The following is a 26,316-nucleotide window of genomic DNA, read 5'->3' on the forward strand; positions in this document are numbered from 1 at the left end:
ACTTTGCAGGTAAAATTATACTTAATGGAAGAATGCTTCTGTTGTCAATTTTCTGATGTTAATTAGCTCTTCTCCTTAAGCAGTAGTGATGGTGATGAGCAACAAAAGAAACAGTTTCAGCTTTAGCGCTCTGATCTTCAGTATTCCAGCATGCTTTGCAATAAGCCTATTAGGATAAGAATATTTTGCTTACGGTTTGGGTTTATTTTCTTTTCAGCCATTTAACATCTTCCGTTTCAAAAATAAAATAGTAAACGTTTTCAGGGTGATGAAGTGTAATCATCTATTTGTCCTGTTTTTTGATATTTTGAAATAATTGGGGTAAATAAGTTTTAGATGATCATTTTATCAGTACTGTCAGTTCATTTTGATAGTCACCAATAACATTAATTTTTCAGTTGATCAAAAGATGTAGGCAGAATTTACATTTCTTTAATAGAAAATGAGTAAGAGCGTTGTAACTACTGTTCTTTAGGCTTTTATTAACGGTTTAGCCCAAATGTTACCAATTACTGCTCTTTTTCACAGAGCTGTGTCGTATTTATGGATGCTTTGTTAGTACTTTGCAAAGTGAAACAACTTTTTTTCACTGTAGAACTTAGTTTTTTTAGTATTAATATTTGCATCAATATTAATGCAAATCGTAAGTAATTTCAGAGGGTACACCTTTTTCTTCCCCATTTTTATTTCTTCCAGGAACCAGTTCTTGCAGTATCTAGCATGTTAGCAGTCACAGAACATACTTGGTAAAACAGCTCTGTGTGGTTTTTAACCCATTCTTCATTTTTGAGAATGAAATATCAAGCATTTTAATTCGAATGCCTTTTGGGGCTACTGTGAAAACTCTTGGTTGTTTAGAAAGTGTGTGTTTTTGTTCGTGTAAATTAGAGGAGGAGATTATCCTAAGATGAGAATACCAGGTGTCTAGTATATGGAAAGGATAAAAAAGACCCACTCTGGTTTTGATCTGTTATGTCAATCTATCAGAGTCAAAAGAAGGAAAAAAAAAATGAGACAACTGCGTGCCCACAGGCTCTGTATTTTAACTGATAAAGCTATTTTTTCCTTGGTGATTTGTTTTCCACTTTGTAAGGAGACTTAATCCTTAAATGTAATATATTTTTTACAAGGTTGTAAGTACCTTTGTACTTGGGAATACAAATTGTCAATGCCCTTATAATGTGAAGACACTTACAGAGGCTGTTGGGGGCATATAGTCAACATGATTTGCATATGAGTACAGGTATCTGTATTCATTTACCAGATTATGTTATATAGTGGTAAAAAAAAAAAAAAAAAAGATTGAAACCACAGAAAACTGGTATGCCCTTTAGCTTTATTTGAATAGGTCAAACATACTAAAATTCTTCCAGTTGGTGCTTTATACTGTGTATTTGTATGTAGCTGGGAGTTTTTGTTCTTATTTTAAAGCATTTTACAATTTTGTGTAATGAGGTGATTAGTTTTGTATGTAGCTTAACTAGGTTTTTGTTTTTGTTCTTTTTTGTCACCATAGAAAATGATGAAAGACAATAACTTAGTAAGGCATCTGGATGCTTGTGAAACCATGGGAAACGCTACAGCTATTTGTTCAGATAAAACAGGGACATTGACAATGAACAGGATGACAGTTGTTCAAGCTTACATAAATGAAAAACATTATAAAAAGATTCCTGAACCAGAAGCTATTCCACCAAATATTTTGTCCTATCTTGTAACAGGGATTTCTGTGAATTGTGCTTATACATCAAAAATATTGGTAAGGTTTCTTTAATAATTAATTTATATATGAAAATTAATGTTTAAATGTGTAATGATTAGACTATATGTAGCTCTTCAGACCTACCCTTATTATATATAAATTGAAGAACTGAATTATGTTATGTTTTTAAAAGTCATGTGTTCAGTTAATATAAGTTTCTTTGATACAATTTGTATTATGAGTAAGATCTGTTGATGGACTTCTATCTTCTATTTACTTGTATTTTCCGCCTATGTTTTGAATGTCCCATGTTTAGAAACTGTCAAGACTTATAACCAGAGCAAGTTATTAATTTTAAATTCTTACTAAGCCTATTTTGTGAAAGTCCAGATTATCTTACTGTAGAATTTTCTAGAGAAAATTTTGAAGCCAGATTTCAACTGAGTATGTTTTTATATATGCTTGCCATATGCTCTCTTTGCTTTCTCAGTAGATCCTACCCCTGAGGTCATCCTTAGACCTTTTGAAACTAACTCAGTAAAGTAATTCTAGACTTTGTGCTGCCTTAAAATAAAATATTTTTTAACTTTGCAAGTTAAAAGTCTTATTTACAACATGAAGTATGAAATTGCTTGAGTTGGTATGTGTTCTATTGATTTATGGAGGAAGACCATGAACAAAATTGATATTGCAAGTTGTCTAGTGAAGATATGCATGAATTAGATTATTGGACTGAAAAGTTATGGGATCTTGGTTCTAGATCTAGCTTTGCCTTTTACTAGCTAAAAGTCCGAGCTTCACTTTCTTCAATTGTTAAGTAAAGACTATCACATCTGCCCTTATTAGTGCAGTGGCAATTATATAAGGTGGTATTTGGGAAGATACTATGAAGAAGTAAAGCTTTTATGTATGTTTAAGGCAACAGTGCTCTATTTTAATGCATTACTTTTATTTAAAGTTAAAAAACTTGTAAAGTAGACCGAATTTTGAGTTAATGTAGATGTTCAATGAAAACAGGAAGAGAAAAGGAAAGGAATTAAAATTTATGAAATCCCACTATGTGTCAAGAACCAACTGTAAGCTTTACATGCCTTATCTCACTTAATTCTTGGGTCATAAGTGCACCTGTTTTCCAGATGCTGAAGCCAAGGACCACAGCAGTGGGGTAACTTGCCAAAAATTCACATAGCTAGTAACTGGCAGGGCTGAGATTGGAATTCATGTCATTCTTGCCCCAGAGATCCTTTCTACTGTACCTTTTTGTGTCCCTCTTTGAAATGCTGCTATTAGAAGTTTCCTATATAATTTTGTTTTAGAATGTCGCATTCTATTTTACATTATAAATTAAACTGTCATGGAGAAACAAGATGATACTAGCTTCTAAACCTTTTTCTCTTATAGCCACCAGAGAAAGAGGGTGGATTACCTCGTCATGTTGGTAATAAAACTGAATGTGCCTTGTTGGGACTTCTTTTGGATTTAAAACGAGATTATCAGGATGTTAGAAATGAAATCCCAGAAGAAGCACTGTACAAAGTCTACACCTTCAATTCTGTTAGGAAGTCCATGAGTACTGTCCTGAAAAATTCAGATGGAAGTTATCGAATATTCAGCAAGGGTGCATCTGAGATAATTCTGAAAAAGTAAGAGTAAAATGCTTAGATGAATAAATTGCTCACTATAGTTGCTTTATGGAATACCTACTATGTTGCTATTGTTGCTATTTCATTTTTTTGTGAACATCAGGCATTTGATAGGACCTCAGAGCTTTCCAGTATATTTTAACGGTATCTAGATACTTGCCCATGGTGTTCTGCCATTTTCATACTTCAGCTTCTTTTATTTCATAGTATTTTTCTATAGGGAAACTCTGCCCATTACTTTCAATCTGGTGGACTTTATAAAGTAAACCTTGCTCTTTGTTTTTAGACATGTTGATTCCGTGGTTATAGAGGATCATGAAAAATAAAAGCCTCCTGGGAAGAAAAACTCAAGTTTACATCTTCAACGCAGCATTGTAGATAGTGAACTCGAAAAATGTGATGGATGAATTATAGATTAGTTTTTAGAACAGCAAAGCATTAAAACTAGTAGATCTTGAGAATTCTCCAATCAGGTTTCATATTTATGCTGCTGCATTGTCATATTTAAATATCTCCTGTCATTTTGAGTCATTATCTTTCTTTTTTATTGTCCTTTTACAGAGCAGTAGTTTCAGTTTTGACATTACACATTTATGTATAATTTCTCTGGTCTTTATATGTTATTACAGGTGTTGAAATTATTTTGGTTTCCTTTATTCCAGAGAGAAGTAGAGAATTTAAAACCAATTTATTTTTTTTTTTTTAATTTTTTTTTCAACGTTTATTTATTTTTTCGGACAGAGAGAGACAGAGCATGAACGGGGGAGGGGCAGAGAGAGAGGGAGACACAGAATCGGAAACAGGCTCCAGGCTCTGAGCCATCAGCCCAGAGCCTGACGCGGGCCTCGAACTCCCGGACCGCGAGATCGTGACCTGGCTGAAGTCGGACGCTTAACCGACTGCGCCACCCAGGCGCACCTAAAACCAATTTAAAAGCAGCTTTGGAAAATTAAAGCTTATTTGAAATTATAACATTTAAAAAATTTTTACTTTTAATTTGCTTATGTGTAGATTATAATCCAGCATTAACCTTAATGAATACTTGACAGATTGTACTCTAACAAGTTTAAGAGACAGGTCTGTAAATAAATCACTGAAAAGGCAGCATATGACAGATAGGTACAGTTTTAGGATGAGTTCATACTCTTAAGAAGGATGTGACACTTCGTTATTTTTTAAAGAAATCTCAGAAGTAGGATTAACTTTAAGAGTCTTTTATTCCAAACATGTGGCACTTTAGAAAGGTTTTGGCATAAAGTAAGAGCACGAAGGGAAAGGAAGCCACATCAAAGGGAAGGAGGTGGGAATATGCTGGCCATATTGGGGAGGTATCTAGGTGCACAGTTCAGCTGGGTAATAATGGGTTTTGTGACACACACACCACGTAGAGCTTTCTTCCCTTAACTGTACACTTGGTTATCTGATTTCAGTATGAAAGTTTAGAAATCTGTCTCATCCATGGCTTGCTGAATACCAGATAGGTGGTACAGGGAGGTTTTTGAATCAAAACCGATCAGGCTTTTTGACCACCAACTCTGCAACGGTGAAATAAAATGATGCATGTGAACCATCTAGCTAGGAGTCTGATAGATAATAAGTATACAGTAACTAGTCCTACAGTGATATTTACATTTTGTCATGGGGCTCTTACACCTTAGGCTGAGCAGTAAAAAGGAAGTGGGCCAGCTGATGTAACTGGAGTATGTTTTCCATCATCAGGGAGTAAGGTGGGTTGGGGGGGAAAGAAAGGATGGACTGGAGACATATTAATTAAAAAGCTATTACAATAGCTGTAGCTCAAAGTAAGAGCCTGAAGAAGGCAGTAGCAGGGGGAACAGAAAGAAGAGGCACCATTCAGGAGGTACCATTCAGGAGACTGTTACAAGGACAAACAGAGGAGACTCAGGAGATGATCATATATAAGTGGCGAGGAAAAAGGAAGTGTTAAGGTGAGATTTAAGATTTACATTGAAATTACTGGGCTGACGTTGATGTTAATGTTGGAAAGGCAGCGTTTAGACTTGCATGCAGTAGATTTAGGTGTTGGTACAGCATCTGAATGGAGTTCCCGAGCAGTGATGGAGAGCTTTGGAAAACCATCAAAACTGAAGATGTGGATTTGACAGTCACCTGCCTAGAACAGGAGGAGGTCGCATCACCAAGGGAGAGGAGCAGAGAAAGGAGTCATGAAAAATAAACTTTAAATAGGGAAGTACATAGTGTGACCTTTATTTACTACATAATTAAAAGTTTGTAGTTAGTGTCACTGAAATTGAAACTATTTTGGCATTATCTCTCTCCTTCCAATAGAATGCTTATTTTAACAACAAGTTATTTTTTTTCTTTCATGGTTAAAACAATATAGGTGATGAAACAACATCTCAGGTAAGGGGTTGATTGAACTTGGCTTTTTACTTTAAAAGAAGAATATTTGTGAATTTTTTTGTTAAAGTTAATGCCTCATTCTGTACCAGAATGGACAGGTGTATCGTGTATTCTCTTCTGCCACTAGGGGTTCTTTGCAAAAATGTAAAAGCCTTGCGTTTCCAAAAGAGAAGGTTTAGAGAATATCTAGAGTAACTGATAAAGTGGAGAACTATCAAATGAGAACCATAAAAGTTTAGAACTGTTTTTGTAAAGGGGAGGGTGAAAAGTGAATGTAATTTAAGTCTGTAGAAATGCAGCATACATAATTTCTCTAAATTCCAGTTGTCAGATCCCATGATTTCTAGCCCTTCCCATTCACTTACGTGGCATTAACCATTATTTTTGTTAATTATTGATGTTTGGATTCAACATTTCCTTTTAGGTGTTTCAAAATCTTGAGTGCTAATGGTGAGGCAAAAGTGTTCAGACCAAGGGACCGTGATGATATTGTAAAAACAGTGATTGAACCGATGGCTTCAGAAGGCTTGAGAACCATATGTCTTGCGTTCAGAGATTTCCCAGCAGGAGAACCAGAACCCGAGTGGGATAATGAAAATGATATTGTCACCGGCCTTACGTGCATTGCTGTTGTGGGGATTGAAGACCCTGTGAGACCCGAGGTGGTGAACCGTTCCGTGCTCTGCATGTGCAGAATCTCTCAACCCCAGGGCATCTAGGCACTGACTACAGCCACTTTTCTAGTAACCTTCTTGGTGTTTGTGATTTAATTTTTTTTTCTGTGTCAGTCCAAAAGGTGAAGAAAATATAGTGCTTGTGATGCATATGCTACCTATGTATAGTTTTTTTCTTTTTAAGTTTATTTATTTTGAGTGAGAGAGAGAGAGAGAGAGATGGCAAGGATGGGCAGAGAGAAAAAGGGAGAGAAAGGATCCCAAGCAGAGGATCCCTCTGCTGACAGCACAGTGCCCGATGCGGGGCTTGACCTTACACACCACGAGATCATGACCTGAGCTGAAATCAAGAGTCAGATGCTTAACCGACTGAGCCACCCAGGCGCCACCCCCCACTCCCATGTACAGTTTTTAATTAGACCGCTTCCCTTGAGGATCTTACGTACTGATAGCACCATAACCTAACACAGTACCTTGAACTCAGTAGGTTTTTCCAATCATATTTATGTTGAATAATAGATGCATTAAATTATGTGCTTTCATAGTTTGTAGACCACCACTGCTCAACAGAACTTTCTTGTGATGATAGAAGTTTTCTAGATGTTGTTCAACACAGTAGCCACTCACCACATGGGACTTACGAGTTTTTGAAGTATGGCTAGTACAACGGAAAAACAGAATTTTTAAGCTTTATTTAATTTGAATGGAAACATCTTGTTACCATACTGGACAGCATGCATCTCTAGACTTTGTTTCTCTTCTTTTTATTTTAAAGTTTATTGAGCAACTGCTGTGTGCCAGTCACTATGCTAGGGTACTATAGACATAAAGATTTTTGAGATTTGTTTCCCGGCCTCAAAGAAGTCACTCTTGGGTGGGAATGAGCAAACACGTAAACAACATGAGCCCCAACTTTGTCTAAAGCAATAGCATCTTTTTATTGAATTCTTACTGTGTGCCAGATACTGTGCCACCTGCTTTACATGTATTATTTCATGTTCACCTCTATTAATTATTACTCTAATTTGACAGATGAAAAAAAGTCAAGGTGTGTAGAGGTTAGCTCTAGACCATAGAACTAATATGTTCAAATTTTGGCTTTGTCTAAAACACATGTTCTTAAAAGACCACTATGCCATATATATATATTCTTTAATATTGAAAATGTTTCTTTTTTTAAGGTTTATTTATTTTGAGAAGGGTGGGGGGCGGAGAGAGAGAGAGAGAGAGAGAGAGAGAAAACATGAGCAGGGGAAGGGCAGAGAACGAGGGGGAGAGAGAGAATCCCAAGCAGGCTCCTCACTGTCAGCAGCACCCAATGTGTAGAACCAAGTACTTCTTTAGGAACTAGAAATACTGCAGTAAACAAAATTGTCATGAAGTTTATATTCTAGAGAAGTAAGGAGGCCAGACAGACAAAATAATAGGTACTTAGTATGCCAAGAGAAAATACATACTATGAGGAATAAGGCTTGGTCCCCACCCTCAAAGGCTTTATATTCTGACTGGCATGTGGGGGTAGTTGGGAGGGTGATATCAGATAAGACAATTACAAGTGTGAAAAGAGCTACAAGGGATAGGCACAGGGTGATGAAATAGGTAACTGAGAGAGACCACGTTAAGAATGTCTGAAGATAAGACATTTGTATTGAGATCTGATGGCTGAAAGTGAGCCCGCCATTTTAATAGTTGTGAGAAGAATATTCCAGGCAAACGGAACCAAAAATACAGAGAGGCCTGATGGTGAGAAAGTCTTAGCCATTTCAAAGATAGAAAGGAGGCCAGTATGGCCAGAAGTATGGACAAGAAGGGGCAGGTAGGATTATCTTTGGTCTTATAAAGACAATAAGGGTTCTGAATTGTATTCTGAAACTCAGTGGGAAGTAATTCAGGCTGGGAAGTGACATGATTTGTGTTGTTAAGAGACTATCTTGGGTACTATGTAAGAAACAGAGGAGGTGAAGCAGGGAAGCCGGAAGATTATTGTAGTGATCGCAGGCAAGAGATGGTCATGCTTAGCACTTCACATAGTGTGGCAGGGCAGATGAAAAGAAAAGGATGATTTCAAAGTAAATGGAGGTAGAACCAATAGGAATGAATCTGTTGGGTTGGGATATACTGTTTTTGACATTGTTGAGGTGTCTGAAACATCCAAATGTATGTCATGTGGGCATTTGGACCTAGTAGCCTGAAAGTGGCCTAGGCTGGGATATCCACATGAGGGGTTCCCAGAGATCTCCTGGGGAAAGTATAGCTCTACAATTAGATGCCCTATAGAGGACAGTCTGCTTGCATAACTGGGTGATGGTACTACCGGTGGAATAAGAGAATCAGAAACAGCCTATATAGAGATCAAGGTAAATTCCATTTGGGGTTTTAGGGTTTCAAATGCTTATGAAATATACAGGTGGGTAATGTTTCCCAACCTTTGGTCAAAGGGAAACCAAAGTTTTATACATGGATTTATGCCTTAAATCTTACCTAAATGTAGTATTAAATCAGGTGTCTACAACTTTTGTCCTTTGGAAAATATATGGCTTTTATCATGCTCTTGGCATTGAGGTTGATGGGAGAGTTTCATCTTTTTTTAAACATGTAAGTGGCACTTAATTTTTTTAGTATCACCAAATGAGGTGGGTACTTTCAGACTAAAGTGAGACAACGTGATATACAACAGCTTTCTCTTGGTGGGTATTCTGGACTGTGCATTTCTGATATAGAGAATTTTGATAAATTAGGTATCTAGAATAAATCCAGCTTTATTGCATTTGCATAGGTTCTTGAACGTGGTAATTGGCTTCTCTTCAGTTTCCTATCTCTAAAAGTGGAGGTAGTTTGTCAGCTTTGAGTGGAAGTATTTGGTGTGGTTAGTGGGCCATCAATAAATGTTAGTTTGTCCTTGTTAAATATTATTTGCCACATCTTTTTAACCTGAGAGCAGCTTCTTCCTCTTATTCGTTGTCTCCCTATTTCAAATGATCTTGGGATAGCACCCAATCAGTGAGTTCTTGGGTAGACAATCTTGAGTTATTTTTTTATCTCCAATAAGATATCCAAATATATATTACATTTATACAGCAAACCAATGTTTTCAAAATCAAATTTTGATTTCTTTTTTAAATAGAGGTATGCACTATACAAAGACACAATTTTGTGTAGATAGGCCATGAAAGCTGCTTCCAGAGACATTACATTTAAACTGTATTTATAAAAGAAATCATAAACTGTCAGCCTGCAGAGCAAATTTAGCCTTCAGTCAAATTTTCCTTGGACCGTGTGTGTGTGTGTGTGTGTGTGTGTGTGTGTGTGTGTGTTTAAAGAGTTATGTATTGAGAGAGCATACACAAATCGAGGTTTCTGTTTTCTCTTGAAGTTGTAGGTTCTATCAATATTAGATGCTTACTCCACCATAGTGAAAACAGGCTGGAGCGGAATCTCTCTCTCATGAGGCATTAGTTTGGGGTTTGTAACTGTGAGAGTGTTTTCCTCATTTATGTTACCCACATGGCTCTGTAGGCATTTGCATTTGCATCTGCATCCTCTGCTCTAGAGGGATCAGTATGGATTTCCTGTTAGAGAAGAGTAGGGAAGGATTTTGTAGGCAAAAGGAATTGCTAGAAGCAGAGACACAGAAACAACATATAGATTATTCATCCATCAAGTTGTGTAGTAGAGGAGAATTGTAGATAAACTTGAAAACTATTCTGAGGCTCAAGTGTGATACTTTATTATACTAAGAACTTTGTGGCTTATAGTATAATAGTAGAGGAATCGTCACATAATCTTAAGAAAATCTATTAGAAGAATAATTCTGTCAAGTCTATCAGATGTTTTACAGGAGGAACAAACGTAGACAAGGATACCAGGTAGAGGGAACAAGGTGCAGGGAAGGTTTGAGGTAGAATCCACAAGATTCCCTGTTCTTTAAAGATGGATAGGATAAAGGAGATGGAAGATGTCATGATGATGGCCCTTAGGTTTCTGTTAGATACATAGGTTTAAGAAACATCGTCCCCTTTTTGGACACCCAAATTCCAATGTCCACTTCTCTGATGGAATTATGAACCCAGCACTCACAATGAGGTGGGAGAAAAATGTAAATTTGAAAGTTATTAGCACATACATGACAGTTGAAGTTACAAGAGTAGGTAAAGTCATCCTTAGAAGATAAGGAGTGGGGGGAGCGGGGGGCGGGAAGTGAGCCACCCATACTATACTCTCAAGAATACATCAGCATTTTACTGTGGTGTGGTCTGGGCAGTAAACCCAGAAAGGTAGAAAGCCAACCAGAAAAGAACTGCATAATGGTTGGGGAGGGGGAGCATTTTAAGAAGGCTTTGGTAAATAAATAATGCAAACCTAAAATAGAATCACAACTGAAAAATGAAGCCTGAACTAGGACTGTGGCAGTAGAAGAGGAAAGAAGAGATTATTGGGAACAAGTGAAGAAATACTGAATATATTGAGATGAAATCTAAATTTTCATTTTCTGTGGGACGATGCAGTAATGCATTATGCAGTGGGTTCCCCCCCCCCCCGGAAATATTAATTTTCTTTCATAATATGATTTTTTTTCTGTGTAAACCAGGTACCAGAAGCAATAAGGAAGTGTCAGAGGGCTGGAATTACTGTGCGGATGGTCACTGGTGATAATATTAATACCGCTCGGGCTATTGCTACCAAATGTGGTATTTTACATCCTGGGGAAGATTTTCTATGCTTAGAAGGTAAAGATTTCAACAGAAGAATACGAAATGAAAAAGGAGAGGTAAGGATTGTTTTTTGTTTTTTGGTTTTTTTTAATGTTGATAAATTTTTCATACATTAGGAATTTCATTCAACAAATAACATACTGAATATGCACCATGTGTTAGGTATCACCATGAATAAATGCAGCCTGCACCTGAAGCACAAAAACACTAAAATTTTAGGATTTCATGATCTGGAGATTTGTCCTAAAGGGACAAAAAAGAGCACTTCTTTTTTTCAGTCTAGGCCAATTTCAGAAGTGTATGTGTAAGTGAATGTGGGAGAAGGAATTTGAAAAGGTTGATAACGGCACCTCAAATTCTTCTGAGCTTTTTATACTGTGCTAAGGAGTTTTCATTTGCATAGACAGTAGGAAGATTTTCTAATTTTGATCATATACAGTAGCGGTTCTCAACCTTGAGTATGCATCACAGTGACCTGGAGAGTTTTTTAAAAACCTTGACTGCTAGGCCCCAACCCAGAGTTGTTATTTGATAAGATGATAGGCTTGGTGCCTTGTTCAAAAATTTGCATTTCTGACAAGTTCCCCGGAGTTGCTGATGGTTCTGGTCTGTTAACCATACTTTTGAGAACTGCTGATACATATGCCAGATTGCTAATTGGGGAATTATAAAACTAGATTTGGGTGCATTTTAACTGTCATAAACATTTATAGATTGAGCAAGAGAGGATAGACAAGATTTGGCCAAAGCTTCGAGTACTTGCAAGATCATCTCCTACTGACAAACATACACTGGTTAAAGGTGAGTAGGTTTTACAGTTATTTCACAATTTCTTAATAACAGAAATGTGTTCTCCTTCTGAAAATAGTAATAGATACTGAATAATAGATTTATTGACTCTAGGATGTTGTCTTTTCCAACAAAGTCTAAATACATTTCCTTTTTATTTTTTTATTTCTTTTAATGTTTGTTTATTTTTGAGAGAGAGAAATAGAGCATGATTGAGGGAGGAACAGAGAGAGAGGGAGACACAATCCAAAGCAGACTCCAGGCTCTGAACTGTCAGCACATAGCCTGATGTGAGGCTTGAACTCACGAACCAGGAGATCATGACCTGAGCCGAAGTTAGACACTTAACCCACTGAGCCACCAGGCACCCTATGAATATATTTCCTATTCACACCTTTGGTTAATTGTGTTTATCTTCAGTAAAACAGGATATTGCTCCTAATGTAACCTTAGTTTCTGGACTTGGTCCTTGCCCAGCGTCTCAGCAGTTTTCATTTCTCTATGTGTGTTTGTTTCTTTTTAACTTCAGGTCTGTAAAACTGACTGGTCAGGGTACTCTGCAGAATCATCTTATTAATTAAAGGGGATGTTTTTACAGTAAAAATATTACTTTTGTTTCAGGTATAATTGACAGCACTGTCTCAGAACAACGCCAGGTTGTAGCTGTAACTGGTGATGGTACAAATGATGGCCCAGCACTAAAGAAAGCCGATGTTGGATTTGCAATGGTAGGAACTTACCTGTTTAAGTATTCAGATATAATTTACTGGCTGAGTTGTTTGTTACTAAATTGCTATTGATACTAAACTCTGTACCTCAAGATTTGAGTCAAAGTATGTCTCTAAATTGATATATAAGTCTGAGTAGTTTGTAACTGCATTTATTTGATGCAGTGAAATCTGGCTAGAAGGTGACTCTTGAACACTTATAACATCATGCATTTACCTTATACTCTGCAAAATGTATATATATATCTGTCATCTGATCTGAACCTTTCAGCAATCCTCTTGAGAGACAGGCTTTGAACAGATGAGAGAGGGAGTGTGCGTGCGTGTGTGTGTGTGTGTGTGTGTGTCTAAGTTAAAAATATGATTTGAGAATCTTCCACTCAACTGAAAATGTCTGTTAAAGAGTCACTGAATCATCATTTCATATATAATAGCTATAATCCTCTTTCAATTGGAAAAAATGTACTTCCCTCCCCCACAAGTCTTGGATTTAGATTTGATTATTTAAAGTGCTAGAAAATCTCAGCATTTCATTATTATTTTCTTTTACTCTAGCCATAATACTGATAGTGTACTGATTAAGTATTTACTATAAAATTGCTATCATGAAATATATGTACTACATAAATGTTTAATGATTGATAGTAGGTTTTTCATATCTTTGAATCAGTTTCTTCCTATGAACCTTCATAGCCATTGTATAGGTATTAAAGTTTTTGGGGGGCACTTGCCCCCTCCAGGGGAATTTGTGATGGGAATTATGTGCCTCATTATCTTTCCAAAATATGGGAGACTTGAATCGTGAAGCATAGTCTGGCCCTACACGTTTCAGATACAAGATTATATATGTGTACCAATGTTTATTTGTGTAATTCGTCCCCCTGATATTTTGCTGCTAACATAGGGGTTTAGCAGAACCATCACCATGGTGACAGCCTTTCAACTGGCATGAGAGAGATGGAAAGAGGAAATTCTGTTGGTGAAGTGCTCTCAGCCGAAAGCTGTGAACCCCAAGAGCCCCACCCTACCCTGTTCCAAACTCAGTAGGGTTGGCAGCAAGTTTGTCTGAACTTCTGAAGACTTGTGAAAGGTAGATGAAGGGATAAGGAATATTGAAGTGCCTTTCCTTTGGCTGTGGGCAGATAGGATCATTGTTCACTTTAGGAACACGGGATCACACTCTGCTGCTCTTGAGCATTTACCAGGACTCTGACTGTTACTTTCATCTGGACAGCCAGCCAGGAAGGCTTTTGCAGTGCATTTTAAAAACTAAAAAGCTTTCTTCCCAAAACTTCAGTGTTTAAGGCACATGCTAAGAGGTTTCAAAACATACAGGTAAATATAGTATTACAGATAGAACAGTACAGTGGCTGCTTTGTTTAAGCCCGGAAGGTTTTAGGCCCATTGTACCGCTTATTCTTTTTAAGTTAGCACATCAGACATCTAAATCTATTTTAAAAAGACAGAGGAAGAATGACTTCAACTTGAAAGCACTTTTGTTCAGTCAAGCTTAAGTTTACTTTGTGTATTTATTCAGTTTTTCAATCTTATATTTTAAAACTGAAAGACAAAATTATTTGACTTGAGTTTTTAATAGATACCCGCAAGAAATGACTATTGATTAGTCCTTTTTAAATTTGTCTCTTACTTTGCAGGCAGAAATAGCCATTTTAGAATACTATCTGTGTATTCTCCCTCTCTGTCTCTCTCTCTATATATGTACATAATATGTATGTATATCTATATATATACACGTATATATGTATATATATGTGTATGTATGCATATTTATATATGTATATATATGTATATATAATGTATATATACACACACACACTATACATACTGATATTTAGAAAATTCAACATTAAAAAAAAGTTTCAACATTAAAGTGACATTTACAAAAGGACTCTAAGTACATTATTAGCTTGCGGGGCACCTGGGTGACTCAGTCGGTTAAGCGTCCGACTTCAGCTCAGGCCATGATCTCATGGTTTGTGAGTTGGAGCCCCACGCCAGGCTCTGTGCTAACAGCTCAGAGCCTGGAGCTTGCTTTGGATTCTTTGTCTCATTCTCTCTTTGCCCCTCCCCCGTTTGTGCTCTAGTGCTCTATCTCTGTTTGTTTCTCAAAAATAAATACAATATGTACTTAAAAAAAAAAAAAAGTACATTATTAGCTTGCAAAGAAGTCTGACTTTTTCCTCTATGTAGCCATGCCCCATAGATTCCTTAAGATTGCAAGCCTCCGTGGTACATTTAAAATATGATTATATTATTTTATTATATTACATTATTCTTACCAAAATTCACTTTACCATAACATACCGATATTTCTGTCCTCAGAGTCTGAGTACCATGATGTATTTCTATAACCAAATACATCTTTGGCAGTAAAATCTTCCCTAAGGTAATTAAGATCCTGTCTTTTTAAACTTTGGATTAATAAAGGATTTGTTTGTTTATTCTCCAAACATTAAGAAGCCATTTTCAGTATTCTGGTCCAGAAACATTAGAGATGAGTAGTTGCCTCCTGAAGGTTCAGCAGGCAGAGAAATAAATAATCAGAGCATGGTGGCACCAAGTGAAGGCCCAGACACAACACGCGGAGTGCTGCAAGGAGGAAGACTCTGCCTGGAGCGACTGGGAAAGGGTTTCTGAAAGAAGCACCAATTGGAGTTGAGGGAGAGAGAAGAGGAGGTGCGGAAGTACAGCCCAGAGACCCTCAGTGGGGCTGCAGGAAGTTTAACTTGACTAGAAGAGGGTGTGTGCTCTTGGGAGGTAATGGACTATGAGGCCAGGCTGATTGGGGACCCGAAAAGGGCCTTAAATGCTGAGAAAAGAGAGTTCGTTCTTTCATCCGGTAGACCAGCCCTTTCCCGAGCAGACTTCCAGCAGAGTAAAGGAAGCTTGGAGACTCACAACACAGGTGCACGGCTCAGAGAAGCTCACAAAAAAGCTGTTTAACTTTTTCTGATGGAAGTTTCCCAAACTTACTTGACTATGGAACTCATTTTTATTTGGACACAAATTAACATCTCAAAATTACTCTTTAAAGTTTGAAGGATTCTGAACAAGGGTATGGTGAGGTTTGTATTTGTACAAGACGGGGGTGCCGAGAAACAGGGAAACCTATAGGGCTCGGATGTTTTAGATACCGTTCACGTTCCAAGTCAAATATTCCAATTAGAAGCTAGAGACTCAAATTTTAAATTAAGATTGTTTCCCCTTGAATATTTTTGAGAAAAGCTTATTTATCAAACAATATATGCATTTAGAAAGATCACTTCGTAAGATTTACTACTTAGGTCCCCAGTGATAAGTAATATTCCAGCTCATTTTTTTGATGAAAGGAAACCGACTAGTTTAGCTGTTTGTTTCTCTTAGTTGTTTGCGTCCACATATCTAAATGACATGATGGTGCTTTTTTGTTTTCTTAAGCACTGGCTTTTCGCTAAGGAAGGTGCAGATGTAGCACTTTTATGGGCTCACCAGGCACACACCACAGTCACTTCCATAACTGCATACATGCACACTACCTATCCTATCACTCTTCCCCCAGAGTTAGAGCATGATTTCAGATAGATCAGCATATTGATCAGCATTGTGATTGTAAATGCTGATCCAAGCTGAGCCGTGTGGCCTACTGATAAGTCTTACTTGCTTGCACAACTTTTTGTATTCCCTATAAATTATCTTTTTCATTGACTTTTTTAAATCTTTTTTTTTTAATTTGTTCACTCTTGCTTTTCTGTGTACTCTAACACCAATTCATCATCAAATTCTCCTTTCTTTACGTCAGAATCATCTGGCACTTTTACATTTTTACCTTCTTAGAGCCTCCTCTCCCAGACCTACTGACATGCTTCAATGTGGACTGTTGGCTAGGCCTGCGACCCAGCTGTCTTGTTTTCTCCGTACCTGAGGATTTCCTTTTCCTCTCTCATGTCGGCTCTTGTATTTCCTGGACTCGATGTCATCATCTGTTTTGGTGTACTCCCTCATATAGTAATGCCGTCTTCTCCAATAACTTCCTGACAAAAAACAATTCAGGAGAGGTAAACCCTTGTATAACTTTTATGACTGAAGTCTCCACCCTCTCCTCACTCTTGATTCTTAATCTGACTTGGTATAAAGGTCTAGTTTGAAAATCATTTTTTCCACTCAGAATTTTGAATTCATTCCTCTATTGTTACGAACCATTTTGAATTTTGAACCTCTTGTGTTGTTTTCTTTTTTTGTTTTCCTTTCTGGAAGTATATACGTCTTAGTTTCCAGTCTCCTGAAATGTAATGATTTTTTTGTCATGAAACAACTTTCTGTTATGAAATAAACTCATTTTCTTCAATTTTGTGAAATTTTTTTGTAATAGTCATTTCATCGCCACTGTTTTTTCTTTTGGAATACCCACCCTCCTTCCCACCCTGTGCCTGGTGAGCCCGTAAAAGTGCTACGTCCTTCCCAGTTCTTGGACTGTTTGGACTTACTATCTGGTCTCCTTTTTTCGTATTTACCATACCTTTGTCATCTTGCTTTATTTTCAGGGATATTTCCTCGGTTTCTGTTTTTTAGTTTTGGGTTTGTTTTTGTTTTTTTCATTTCTGTGATCATATATTGTAATTTCCAAGAGTTGTTTTTGGATCTCTAAGTTTTTTGTTCTTGTTTTAGCATCCTATTCATGTTTCACTGATGTACCTTTCTAAGGATTTGACTTTTTAAAATAAATTTTTGTCTCTGCAGAGTCTGTGTGTCCATTTGCCTTTTGGTTTAGTCTCTTTCAGATTAGTCTTTCCTCAGATGTCAGGTGATTCTCGGTTGTCTCTGAGTGTCTACCAGTGGAAAGCTGGAAAGCCTTGGACCTGTAGGTGGAATTTGTCAAACAGAAGCCTCTCAGTAAAGTGTTCTGGCTTGGCCATTTCACTTCCTTGGGGTACATTGAATTGTATTTTTAGGTCTTTTCTCTTAAGATTCTCAGAAAATAATTGTCAAATCTGTACCTTAATACTGGTACAGTACTGGGCAACAAGTAGAGAAAAAAGGGTCGTGGTCTCAGCACTCAATAAACAGAGTTACTCTTAGCCTCTTTTTTTTTTCAGGGTAGCACCCCTATATTTAGCAGTGCTTGGTACCCTTCAGTCTGGACCTTCTTGGTCATACCCTCTCTGATAAATTAGCAGGCAGTCTTCGTCCAGGTCAGAGGGCTCACCAAATTGTCACTTGGTTGCATGGACTTGGGAAGAGGCCTTGAGGATCTAGGTGCCTTTTCTTTTAATTTTATTATTAACGTGTAACACACATACGGAAAAGTGCCTAAGTCATAAATGCACAACTGAGGGGCACCTGGGTGGTTCAGTTGGTTAAGTGTCCAATTTCAGCTCAGGTCATGGTCTCACAGTTCATGAGTTCGAGCCCCACATCCGGCTCTGCTGTCAGCACAGAACTGGCTTTGGATCCTCTGTCCCCCTCTGTCTCTGCCCACCCCCCACTCATTCTCTCTCTCTCGAAATAAATAAACTTTAAAAATTAAAAAAATACATAAATAAATATACAACTGAATGGATTATCACAAATGAACAGACCTGTTCTACTATGCAGGGAGAGAAATAGATTATTACCTATTCCCATAGGTGTGTCAGTCACACCGTCTTCTAATCGTTGCCCTGTTTCTCTGCAAAGATAACTAGTAGTCTGAAGATTACTTTTGCCTGTTACCAAACTTTGAACATAAGAAAATTGTGTTACGTGTTATTTTGAGTCCAGCTTGAACCTGTGAACCGCGAGATCATGATCTGAGCCAAAGTCAGACATTTAAACAACCGGCTGATCTACCCGGGTGCCCCGTGAGTCCAGTATTCTTGATCCATCATTATCTGAGATTCACCTGTGTTGTTTTGATTAATCCACAGTTTATTAATGCATCCATTCTACTCTTGACGGACGTGGTTCTTAGTTTGGACCTTCTTGGTACTTCTTCAGTGTCTTTGATCGACTTACAAGAAATCCTTCTCTTTTCATTCGTACCTTCACCCCTCCTTCCAGTGCTACCTGGTGCTGCCAAGTACTGGGCCTTGTAGAGGAGCGTTCTGTAGTGCAAAGAAAGTTAATTTTCTGCTTTCCCTACTCTTGGCTTAGGATTCCATTCTCTAGGGTCTGCCAGCTTACAGTTTGGTTATCTCCTTTCTAGCCTTTTAGGATTTCTTTGCACTGTCTCCTTTCTCACTAACGTTGTTGTGAGTTGTTATTGTTGAATGTATCTTTTTGTGTGACTGTTGGGAGGAACTTGGGTGATGCCTGTGTTCATTCCTCATTGTTTTTAAGCCAAGTTTGAACTTTCTTTTCTCCTTTTTAACTTTTAATAATTATTTTATTTAAACCAGTGAATCCAAAATATCCCTTAAAAGTGTAACCAATGAAAAAATAATTAGTGAGCTGTTGAGCTTTCTTTTTTCTTTTTTGTATTAAGTCTTCAGAACCAGTGCATATTTTATACTTACAGCATATTTCAATTACAACACTAGGTTTTCATTGGAAATATTTGGTTTGTACTTACATTTCATGCAATATCTTATTCTTTGATTTTTGCTTTAGATGGAATATCTTCCTGACAGGTATCTCAGAATAAGTATATTACCTTCTTTTACAGTAAATTTAAGTCCTTAGTTACTAAGTATGGAGGTAACAATTTTTGTTATTTACTACCCTTTCGGATATTTAAAGGTTATACTTTAAACATTGAGTCTAATTCACAGAATTTTTTTTAATAGGGTATCGCTGGAACTGACGTAGCTAAAGAAGCATCTGATATTATTCTCACAGATGACAACTTTACGAGCATTGTTAAGGCAGTTATGTGGGGACGAAATGTCTATGACAGCATCTCCAAATTTCTTCAGTTCCAGCTCACAGTTAATGTAGTAGCAGTGATTGTTGCTTTCACGGGCGCCTGTATTACTCAAGTAGGTTCACAGTTTTTTTTATTAAAACATGGTTGTTTTAAAGCAAAACTGTGTGTATAATCTGCTGCGTTAAAGTACTTAAATAGTTGAATAAACTGAACCTTAATATTATAGGTTAATTAATATAAAAATGTAATCCTGTTCTGTTCTGTAAGTTCTTAAATACAAAAGGCTTCCTGAGAATTTCTGAGTCCCTGAATAGTTATGAATGTCTATTAGGAAACCTGTCTTTTCTAGGATTCACCACTTAAGGCTGTACAGATGCTGTGGGTGAACCTCATAATGGATACGCTCGCTTCCCTGGCTCTGGCGACTGAACCCCCCACTGAGTCTCTCTTGCTCCGGAAGCCTTATGGTAGAAATAAGCCTCTCATCTCACGCACGATGATGAAGAATATTTTGGGTCATGCATTCTATCAACTTGTAGTAGTCTTTACACTCTTATTTGCTGGTAAGAATTCAATGCCTGATAAAGCTTTGGTTGTTTTTATTCCAAGCTAATGTAATCCCAGATGTTTTAATGTTACAACTTCTTCAAGAACAGAAGTTGTTCTGTTTCTGACCCCCATTTATCTTTACTTTCTCCTCTTTGTCAGTGGATGATGCTTATTAGGAAGGCACTACAATAGATAGTGGGAGGAAGTAAAAAGAATCCTCGTTTCTTGTCCTGGTTCTGCCACTAACTTCGATATCATAATTTGGGGGGTTCCATGTCCTCGTCTATAAAACAAGGGAGTTGTATTAGATAACCCCAGGTTCCTTCCAACTTTTCCTGTGCTGTCATTGGAGATCAAATAAAGGTCTGGCTAGGTTTTATTACTGCATACTTTTCTTGAAATGTTAAATTATTTTGTATGATAATTACAAAATCGTAATTTTTCATTCTTTCAGGAGAAAAGTTTTTTGATATTGATAGTGGAAGAAATGCTCCTTTGCATGCTCCTCCTTCCGAACATTATACTATTGTTTTTAATACCTTTGTGCTGATGCAACTTTTCAACGAAATAAATGCCCGGAAAATTCATGGTGAAAGAAATGTATTCGAAGGAATCTTTAATAATGCCATCTTCTGCACAATTGTTTTAGGCACTTTTGTGGTACAGGTGGGTAATTGGAAAAGATAGTTTCACATTTGATTATTATGTAGAAGATACTAAACAGGTAGCTTGTTCCAGAAGTTACTTGACTGCTACATGTGTGGGGCTTCTATGTATTGCCTTAATGACACCTAAAAAAAGTTTTAAATATCATACCTCCAGTGAAAATATGATCATTTCTATCCTGAAATCCTGAAGATCATATTAAGCTAATACTATTTTAATTGCACTACCAATTCTGTGGTTGTGATACTTTTTACTTAATCTGATACTGATTCTTCATTCTATATCATGATCAAACTATTATAATTTTAATGTTACTTAAGATAAATCTTAGTTAACCAGTTTCTAGTCTAGCTACAGGGATCGCTTAATTGCGTCCCACAGTTGATAGTAATCCTTTGTCTACAGTTGAGTCTGTTATTAAATAATAATATCTGAAATGAATATTCTAAAATTCATGTGATTCTGAATGCTGCTGAGTTGGTACATGCCAGTTTTTCATTTGGCCCTTGAACAACATGGGATAGGGGCACCAGCCCACACCCTTTCCTCACCCCAGCTCACCCCTGCACAGTTGAAAATCTGAATATAACTTTGGAACTCTCCCAGAACTCAACTACTAATAGCTTACTATTGACCAGAAGCCTTACCAATAACTTAGTCAATTAACACATAGTTTTGAATGTTATATAAATACTAAATATTTGTGTTCTTACAATAATGTAAGGTAGAGAAAAAATGTTGAAAAAATGTTGCTAAGAAATCATAAGGAGAAAATACGTTTACAGTACTGTACTGTGTTTACTGAAAAAGATCCATGTATAAGTGGACCCACAGAGTTTAAACCCGTGTTGTTCATGGGTTACCTGTACTGTCAAACAAGATTTAAAATTAAATAGTGAGCTTTTTCAACAAAGGAACCAGGCAGTGATAGTGCTTGTTTTGAAATGAAGATTGAAGAATTTTAAACAGTTTATTCAGCCATAGCTTGTGTACTCTAGGTACCAAAACCCCAGACTTAATTGTTTCTGTTTTAGCTTTCAATTTCCATAAACTTTAGGAGAAATGTTGCTTACTTATCAAGTATTTTCTGGAAGTATTTTGTTTATGTTTGTTAAAAAATCATTGTTCATGACATGCTAAAGTTTTAGCTTTTACTTGCTATAAAATTGAGGTTATCTTTGTAATATGTGGGAGTTGCAAAAAATTTAACTGCCTATCAGGCAAATCTGGTAATTTGGTTCCCAGCAAAGATTGGTATACCCAAAACAGTTAAAGTGAGATATCATTCTTCAATACCTTATAAATAAGCCAGTACTGTTCAAAGTGTGGTCCGTGGACCAGCTACTGGTCCATTTATTACAGGTCCACAGTGAGATAAGGACCATGTGTCAGAATGTAAATTAACAATTTTCATTAATCACACTGTATTTCAACTGAGAGTTTTTTATATGTTGCTGGAGGTTTCTGTGGTTTTTTTTCTTTTTGCATGTAGTAGCAGCTGCAGTGGTAACGCTGTGCAAACAGTGCATTGATTTGTACTTTGGTGCCTGTTCCTTATCTTCTTATCATGGATCAGCACTTTGATTAGCATTTTTGTGGACAGTTTCACCTGGGTAGGAAAACATGGCCGTTGATTTACACAGTTAGTCTAGCCAAAATCTTGATTGTAGAGCTGAGGTACTTGAAGAGTTCACCTTATAAATTGTATTAAATTTAATTTGTCTCTTTTTATTTACTAGCTGATTTTTCTTCTCTTTTTTTTTTTTTTTTTTTTTTGGACAGGTCATGAAGTATAGAATAATCCTTAGTTCTTTGTAAATATTTTGTCTCTCTTCTACTTTGTAGCAATTAAAACAATCAGTGTTTTCAAAATATGTCTCATGAAACATTGGTTCCTTTAGTTCCTCTTACACCCTTAGAGAAGTTAAGGAATACTGCCTATTTACCTCTTGGAGTTTCTTTTTTTTTTTTTTTAAAGGTTATTTATTTATTTATTTATTTTGAGAGACCGCACACACAAGCTGCGGAAGGGCAGAGAGGGAGGGAGAGAAAGAAACCCAAGTAGGTGTCACACTGTCAGCGCAGAGCCCAACACAGGGCCCAAACTCAGGAATCGTGAGATCATGACCTGAGCTGAAGTCAAGAATAGGATGCTCAGCCAACTGAGCCACCCAGGCACCCCCTTGGAGTTTCTTCAAACAATAGAACACAGTAGTTACAAGTACAAACTTGGGAGTCACTTAGTGGTGGAGTCAGGTCATTGCCTCTTAGTAATTGTGTGACCTTGACAAGCTGCAGTTGCTTCATCTCTGAAATGGGGAGGATAATAATTGGGTCACATCACAGAATTACTGAATCATTAAGAGAGACCATGCATGTGAAGAAGCTCTGAGCTTAGTGCTTGGAAGGGAAAATTACCCAAATGTCCGCAGCATTTTTTTTTTCCTTTTTTTTTTTTTTTTAATTAACAGTTCAAAGTCTTTGGGAAATCCTACAGTTAAGGAACTTGTTGAACTCTGTTTAATCCAGCTACTTCTAGTGTTGCCTTGGTGGGTCAGTCGGTTGAGCATCCAACTTCAGCTCAGGTCATGATCTCACGGTTCCTGGTTTGAGCCCCGAGTTAGGCTCTGTGCTGACAACTCAGAGCCTGGCACCTGCTTCAGATTCTGTGTCTCCCTCTCTCTTTCTCTGCCCCTCTCTCTCTCAAATATAGATAAAAAAAGTTTTAAAAAATAATCCAGGGGCCCCTGGATGGCTCAGTCACTTAAGTGTCCGACTTCAGCTCAGGTCATGATCTCACAGTTTGTGGGTTCCAGCCCCATGTCAGGCAATGTGCTGACAGCTCAGAGCCTGGAGCCTGCTTTGGATTTTGTGTCTCCCTTTTTTCCTGCCCCTCCCCCACTCAGGTTTTGTCTCTGTCTCTCTCTCAAAAATAAACATTAAAAATATTTTTAAACCAGCTACTTCTAAATTTAGATAACACCTAATTCAAGGCTCCCTCAGCACACATTTAGAAAATGCTTCAGCGCACAATTACACAGTTCTGTAGTATTTTGTTGATCTAAGTAAGGCATATATTGAGGAATATGTGGAAACTTAGTCTCTTGCTCTTAGAAGTAAATGCTACAACTATTCAGTTTTATTCCTTACAACTCGAAAATGAAAGATTATTTCTCACAAAATGAAATCAGTCCAGGGCACCTGGGTGGCTCAGTCAGTTAAGCATCCAACTTAGCTCAGGTCATGATCTCATAGTCTGTGAGTTCGAGCCCTGCATCGGGCTCTGTGCTGACAGCTCAGAGCCTGGAGCTTACTTTGGATTCTTTGTCTCCCTCTCTCCCTGCCCCTCCCCTGTTTACGCTCTCTCTTTCTTTCTCAAAAAATAAATAAAAATTTAAAAAATCTGAAACTACGAAATTAAATCAGTCCAATCATATTAATTGTTGATTGTTTGCCCAACATCTTAATATGTTTTTCACATCCTTATTATACCAAAAGATAAAGTTCAAATTTTTAAAAAAATAGAAAACCCACAAATAAATATTGAGCTTTCAGTTTATGAAAGAAAATTATTTTAGTTAGATATCTCTATTAAAATCCAAGCAAGATTGCCAGGTCAGTTATAATTGACTGGTTGGGCTGCTGGAAAAAAAAAAAAAAGAAATCTATTTTTAAAGTATACAAATAGTCTTGATTTTGAAGAACAGTGGAATTGACAAACACATATCACTTGAATTTGGGATCAAGTACAGCTATAAAGAATGGAATGCATAACTTGAAACATTTAAAAATGTTAATACCAAATTGATTCCTTTTAATTTCAATATTTGGTAGCTACTAACTGCCATATGAAAGAGAAGCCTGTCAGACTCACGAGAAGGTGAATATTGATATTTAATTCTTAATATTCCTTTAAAATAAGAGCAGCATAAGCACTGGATTAAGGATTTTATTCATGCAGATCATTAGACTTCTCTCCCTTTATAAGGGAGACCAAATTTCTGAGGATTCACCACCTAAATAAGCATGTATTTCATGGAACTTTGCAAGTTGCTTGTCCTCTCTTACTATTCATGTTTGTCCTGACATCTAAATGTGAACAAAGAATGAACAGCTGTGGAGGAGGAAAACAAGATTGGATATTATGTTCGCTTTTCATAGTTTGTGGTCTTTTCCACAAAAATACACTAAAATTACGCAAAGAATTATACTAAATACAAGGGCACGTAGTTACTTCGATCATTCCAGAAATAGCGTAAAGTTATCTTTCCTGGTTAGGAGTTTTTTGGGTTTTTTTTAGTTTTTACTGAACATAATTTAAACATGAAATATACATGCATTTAAAATTTTCAGCAGAGAGATTTTAATTTATTTTCATTTGTCTTATTTTCAGCTGTGAATATGATAATGCCTGTCACCATCAGAGTAATCGTTACTCATCTTGAGTTTTAAAGGATACAAATTTGGGTAATTTTTGAAGTATATGAAATGTAAAGTTTAAAAGATTTAAATAAATTTACTCTTGATTATTCCTCCAGATAATAATTGTGCAGTTTGGTGGAAAACCTTTCAGTTGTTCAGAACTTTCAATAGAACAGTGGCTATGGTCAATATTCCTAGGAATGGGAACGTTACTCTGGGGCCAGGTAAAAAGCTCATCATTTTATGTTGAAACCTGAAGTGATTTTTTTTTTTTTAATTTCCAGTATGTATTTTCTTTAATCAGTTCTGTTACTTAATTCTAAGTAGTTGCCATTCTAGATCATGAAAGGGCATTCGGGGGCATGAGGGTTTTTTAAATGTAATATTTGTTCTCATATGTTATTATTGTTTGTTATGGTTATGCCAATATAATAAAACTTTAAATTTCTTACCTATTTTTTTTAATTTGTTCATTAGAGCAAGGTTTATAACCATTATTAAGATAATGTATTTATAACTGGTTTAGATGCTAATATCTCTATCTTTTGCTCTATGACCTATTTTTGCATTGTCAGAGTAAATATTTTTACTGGACTTTTCATCATTTTGTTATGTAATTTAATCCAAAATACAGTTAAGGAAAAAGCTTGAATTTCAGTTCATTTAGAGGATACTTCTGTAAAAATAATGGTACCTGGATAAATGGGCCACAAAATGACATTTTCAGTTATTTGGATTGATTGGCTTTGACAATATACATATAAAATACAATACCTGAAAAATGAGATCTATTTCATCCTTGGTATAAGCAGCTTACAAATGCCTGTCATTTTTTTAAAAACGATAAGTGGCAGTGGTGTGTGTTCCCTGTTCATTTTAAGTCCGTTACCATTACTGTAAAAGTAACTGATAGTCTGTACTAACATTTCCATAAACGATTAGGCTGTGGTGTGTAACTTGTGTGACCTAATTTATTGTTCTGCAAGTCAGTCTAAGTAAATATCCAGGTTTTACTGAAACTTAACTCAATCTTCATGTGCCTTTATCTCACCTTTTTCTTAATTATGTTTCTAGGTTCTGGGGTTTCTCTTCTTACTCCTGTTGCATTACTCATTAATAGAGGTCTTCTTATAAGTAGGATCCATACCTGGGCCTCCTTTCTTTTTTGATTACCTTTTTAGTTATTTCATAATGTTCCTCATAGG

At 36.7% G+C, this 26,316-nt stretch overlaps 1 protein-coding gene across 5 annotated transcripts in view; it reads left to right on the top strand.

The window, feature by feature from the left end:
- The window catches only part of ATP2B1 (ATPase plasma membrane Ca2+ transporting 1), a 130,531-nt gene that overhangs the window by 94,432 nt on the left and 9,783 nt on the right, over positions 1-26,316 (top strand). For 4 of the 5 annotated variants that reach the window (XM_086712680.1, XM_086712676.1, XM_086712679.1 and 1 more), the window contains exons 10-19: positions 1,517-1,759; positions 3,104-3,345; positions 6,155-6,392; positions 10,993-11,172; positions 11,830-11,917; positions 12,527-12,633; positions 19,395-19,586; positions 19,824-20,037; positions 20,478-20,689; positions 25,228-25,335. In XM_086712680.1, the coding sequence (XP_086568806.1) occupies positions 1,517-1,759; positions 3,104-3,345; positions 6,155-6,392; positions 10,993-11,172; positions 11,830-11,917; positions 12,527-12,633; positions 19,395-19,586; positions 19,824-20,037; positions 20,478-20,689; positions 25,228-25,335 (1,824 nt within the window). The remainder of the gene's footprint in view (positions 1-1,516; positions 1,760-3,103; positions 3,346-6,154; positions 6,393-10,992; positions 11,173-11,829; positions 11,918-12,526; positions 12,634-19,394; positions 19,587-19,823; positions 20,038-20,477; positions 20,690-25,227; positions 25,336-26,316) is intronic. The other variant, XM_086712681.1, reaches the window with a different exon arrangement.

The sequence above is a fragment of the Puma concolor genome, chromosome B4 (assembly GCF_028749965.1).
Source record: "Puma concolor isolate L17-30 chromosome B4, mPumCon1.1.hap2, whole genome shotgun sequence".
Classification (NCBI taxonomy): domain Eukaryota; kingdom Metazoa; phylum Chordata; class Mammalia; order Carnivora; family Felidae; genus Puma; species Puma concolor.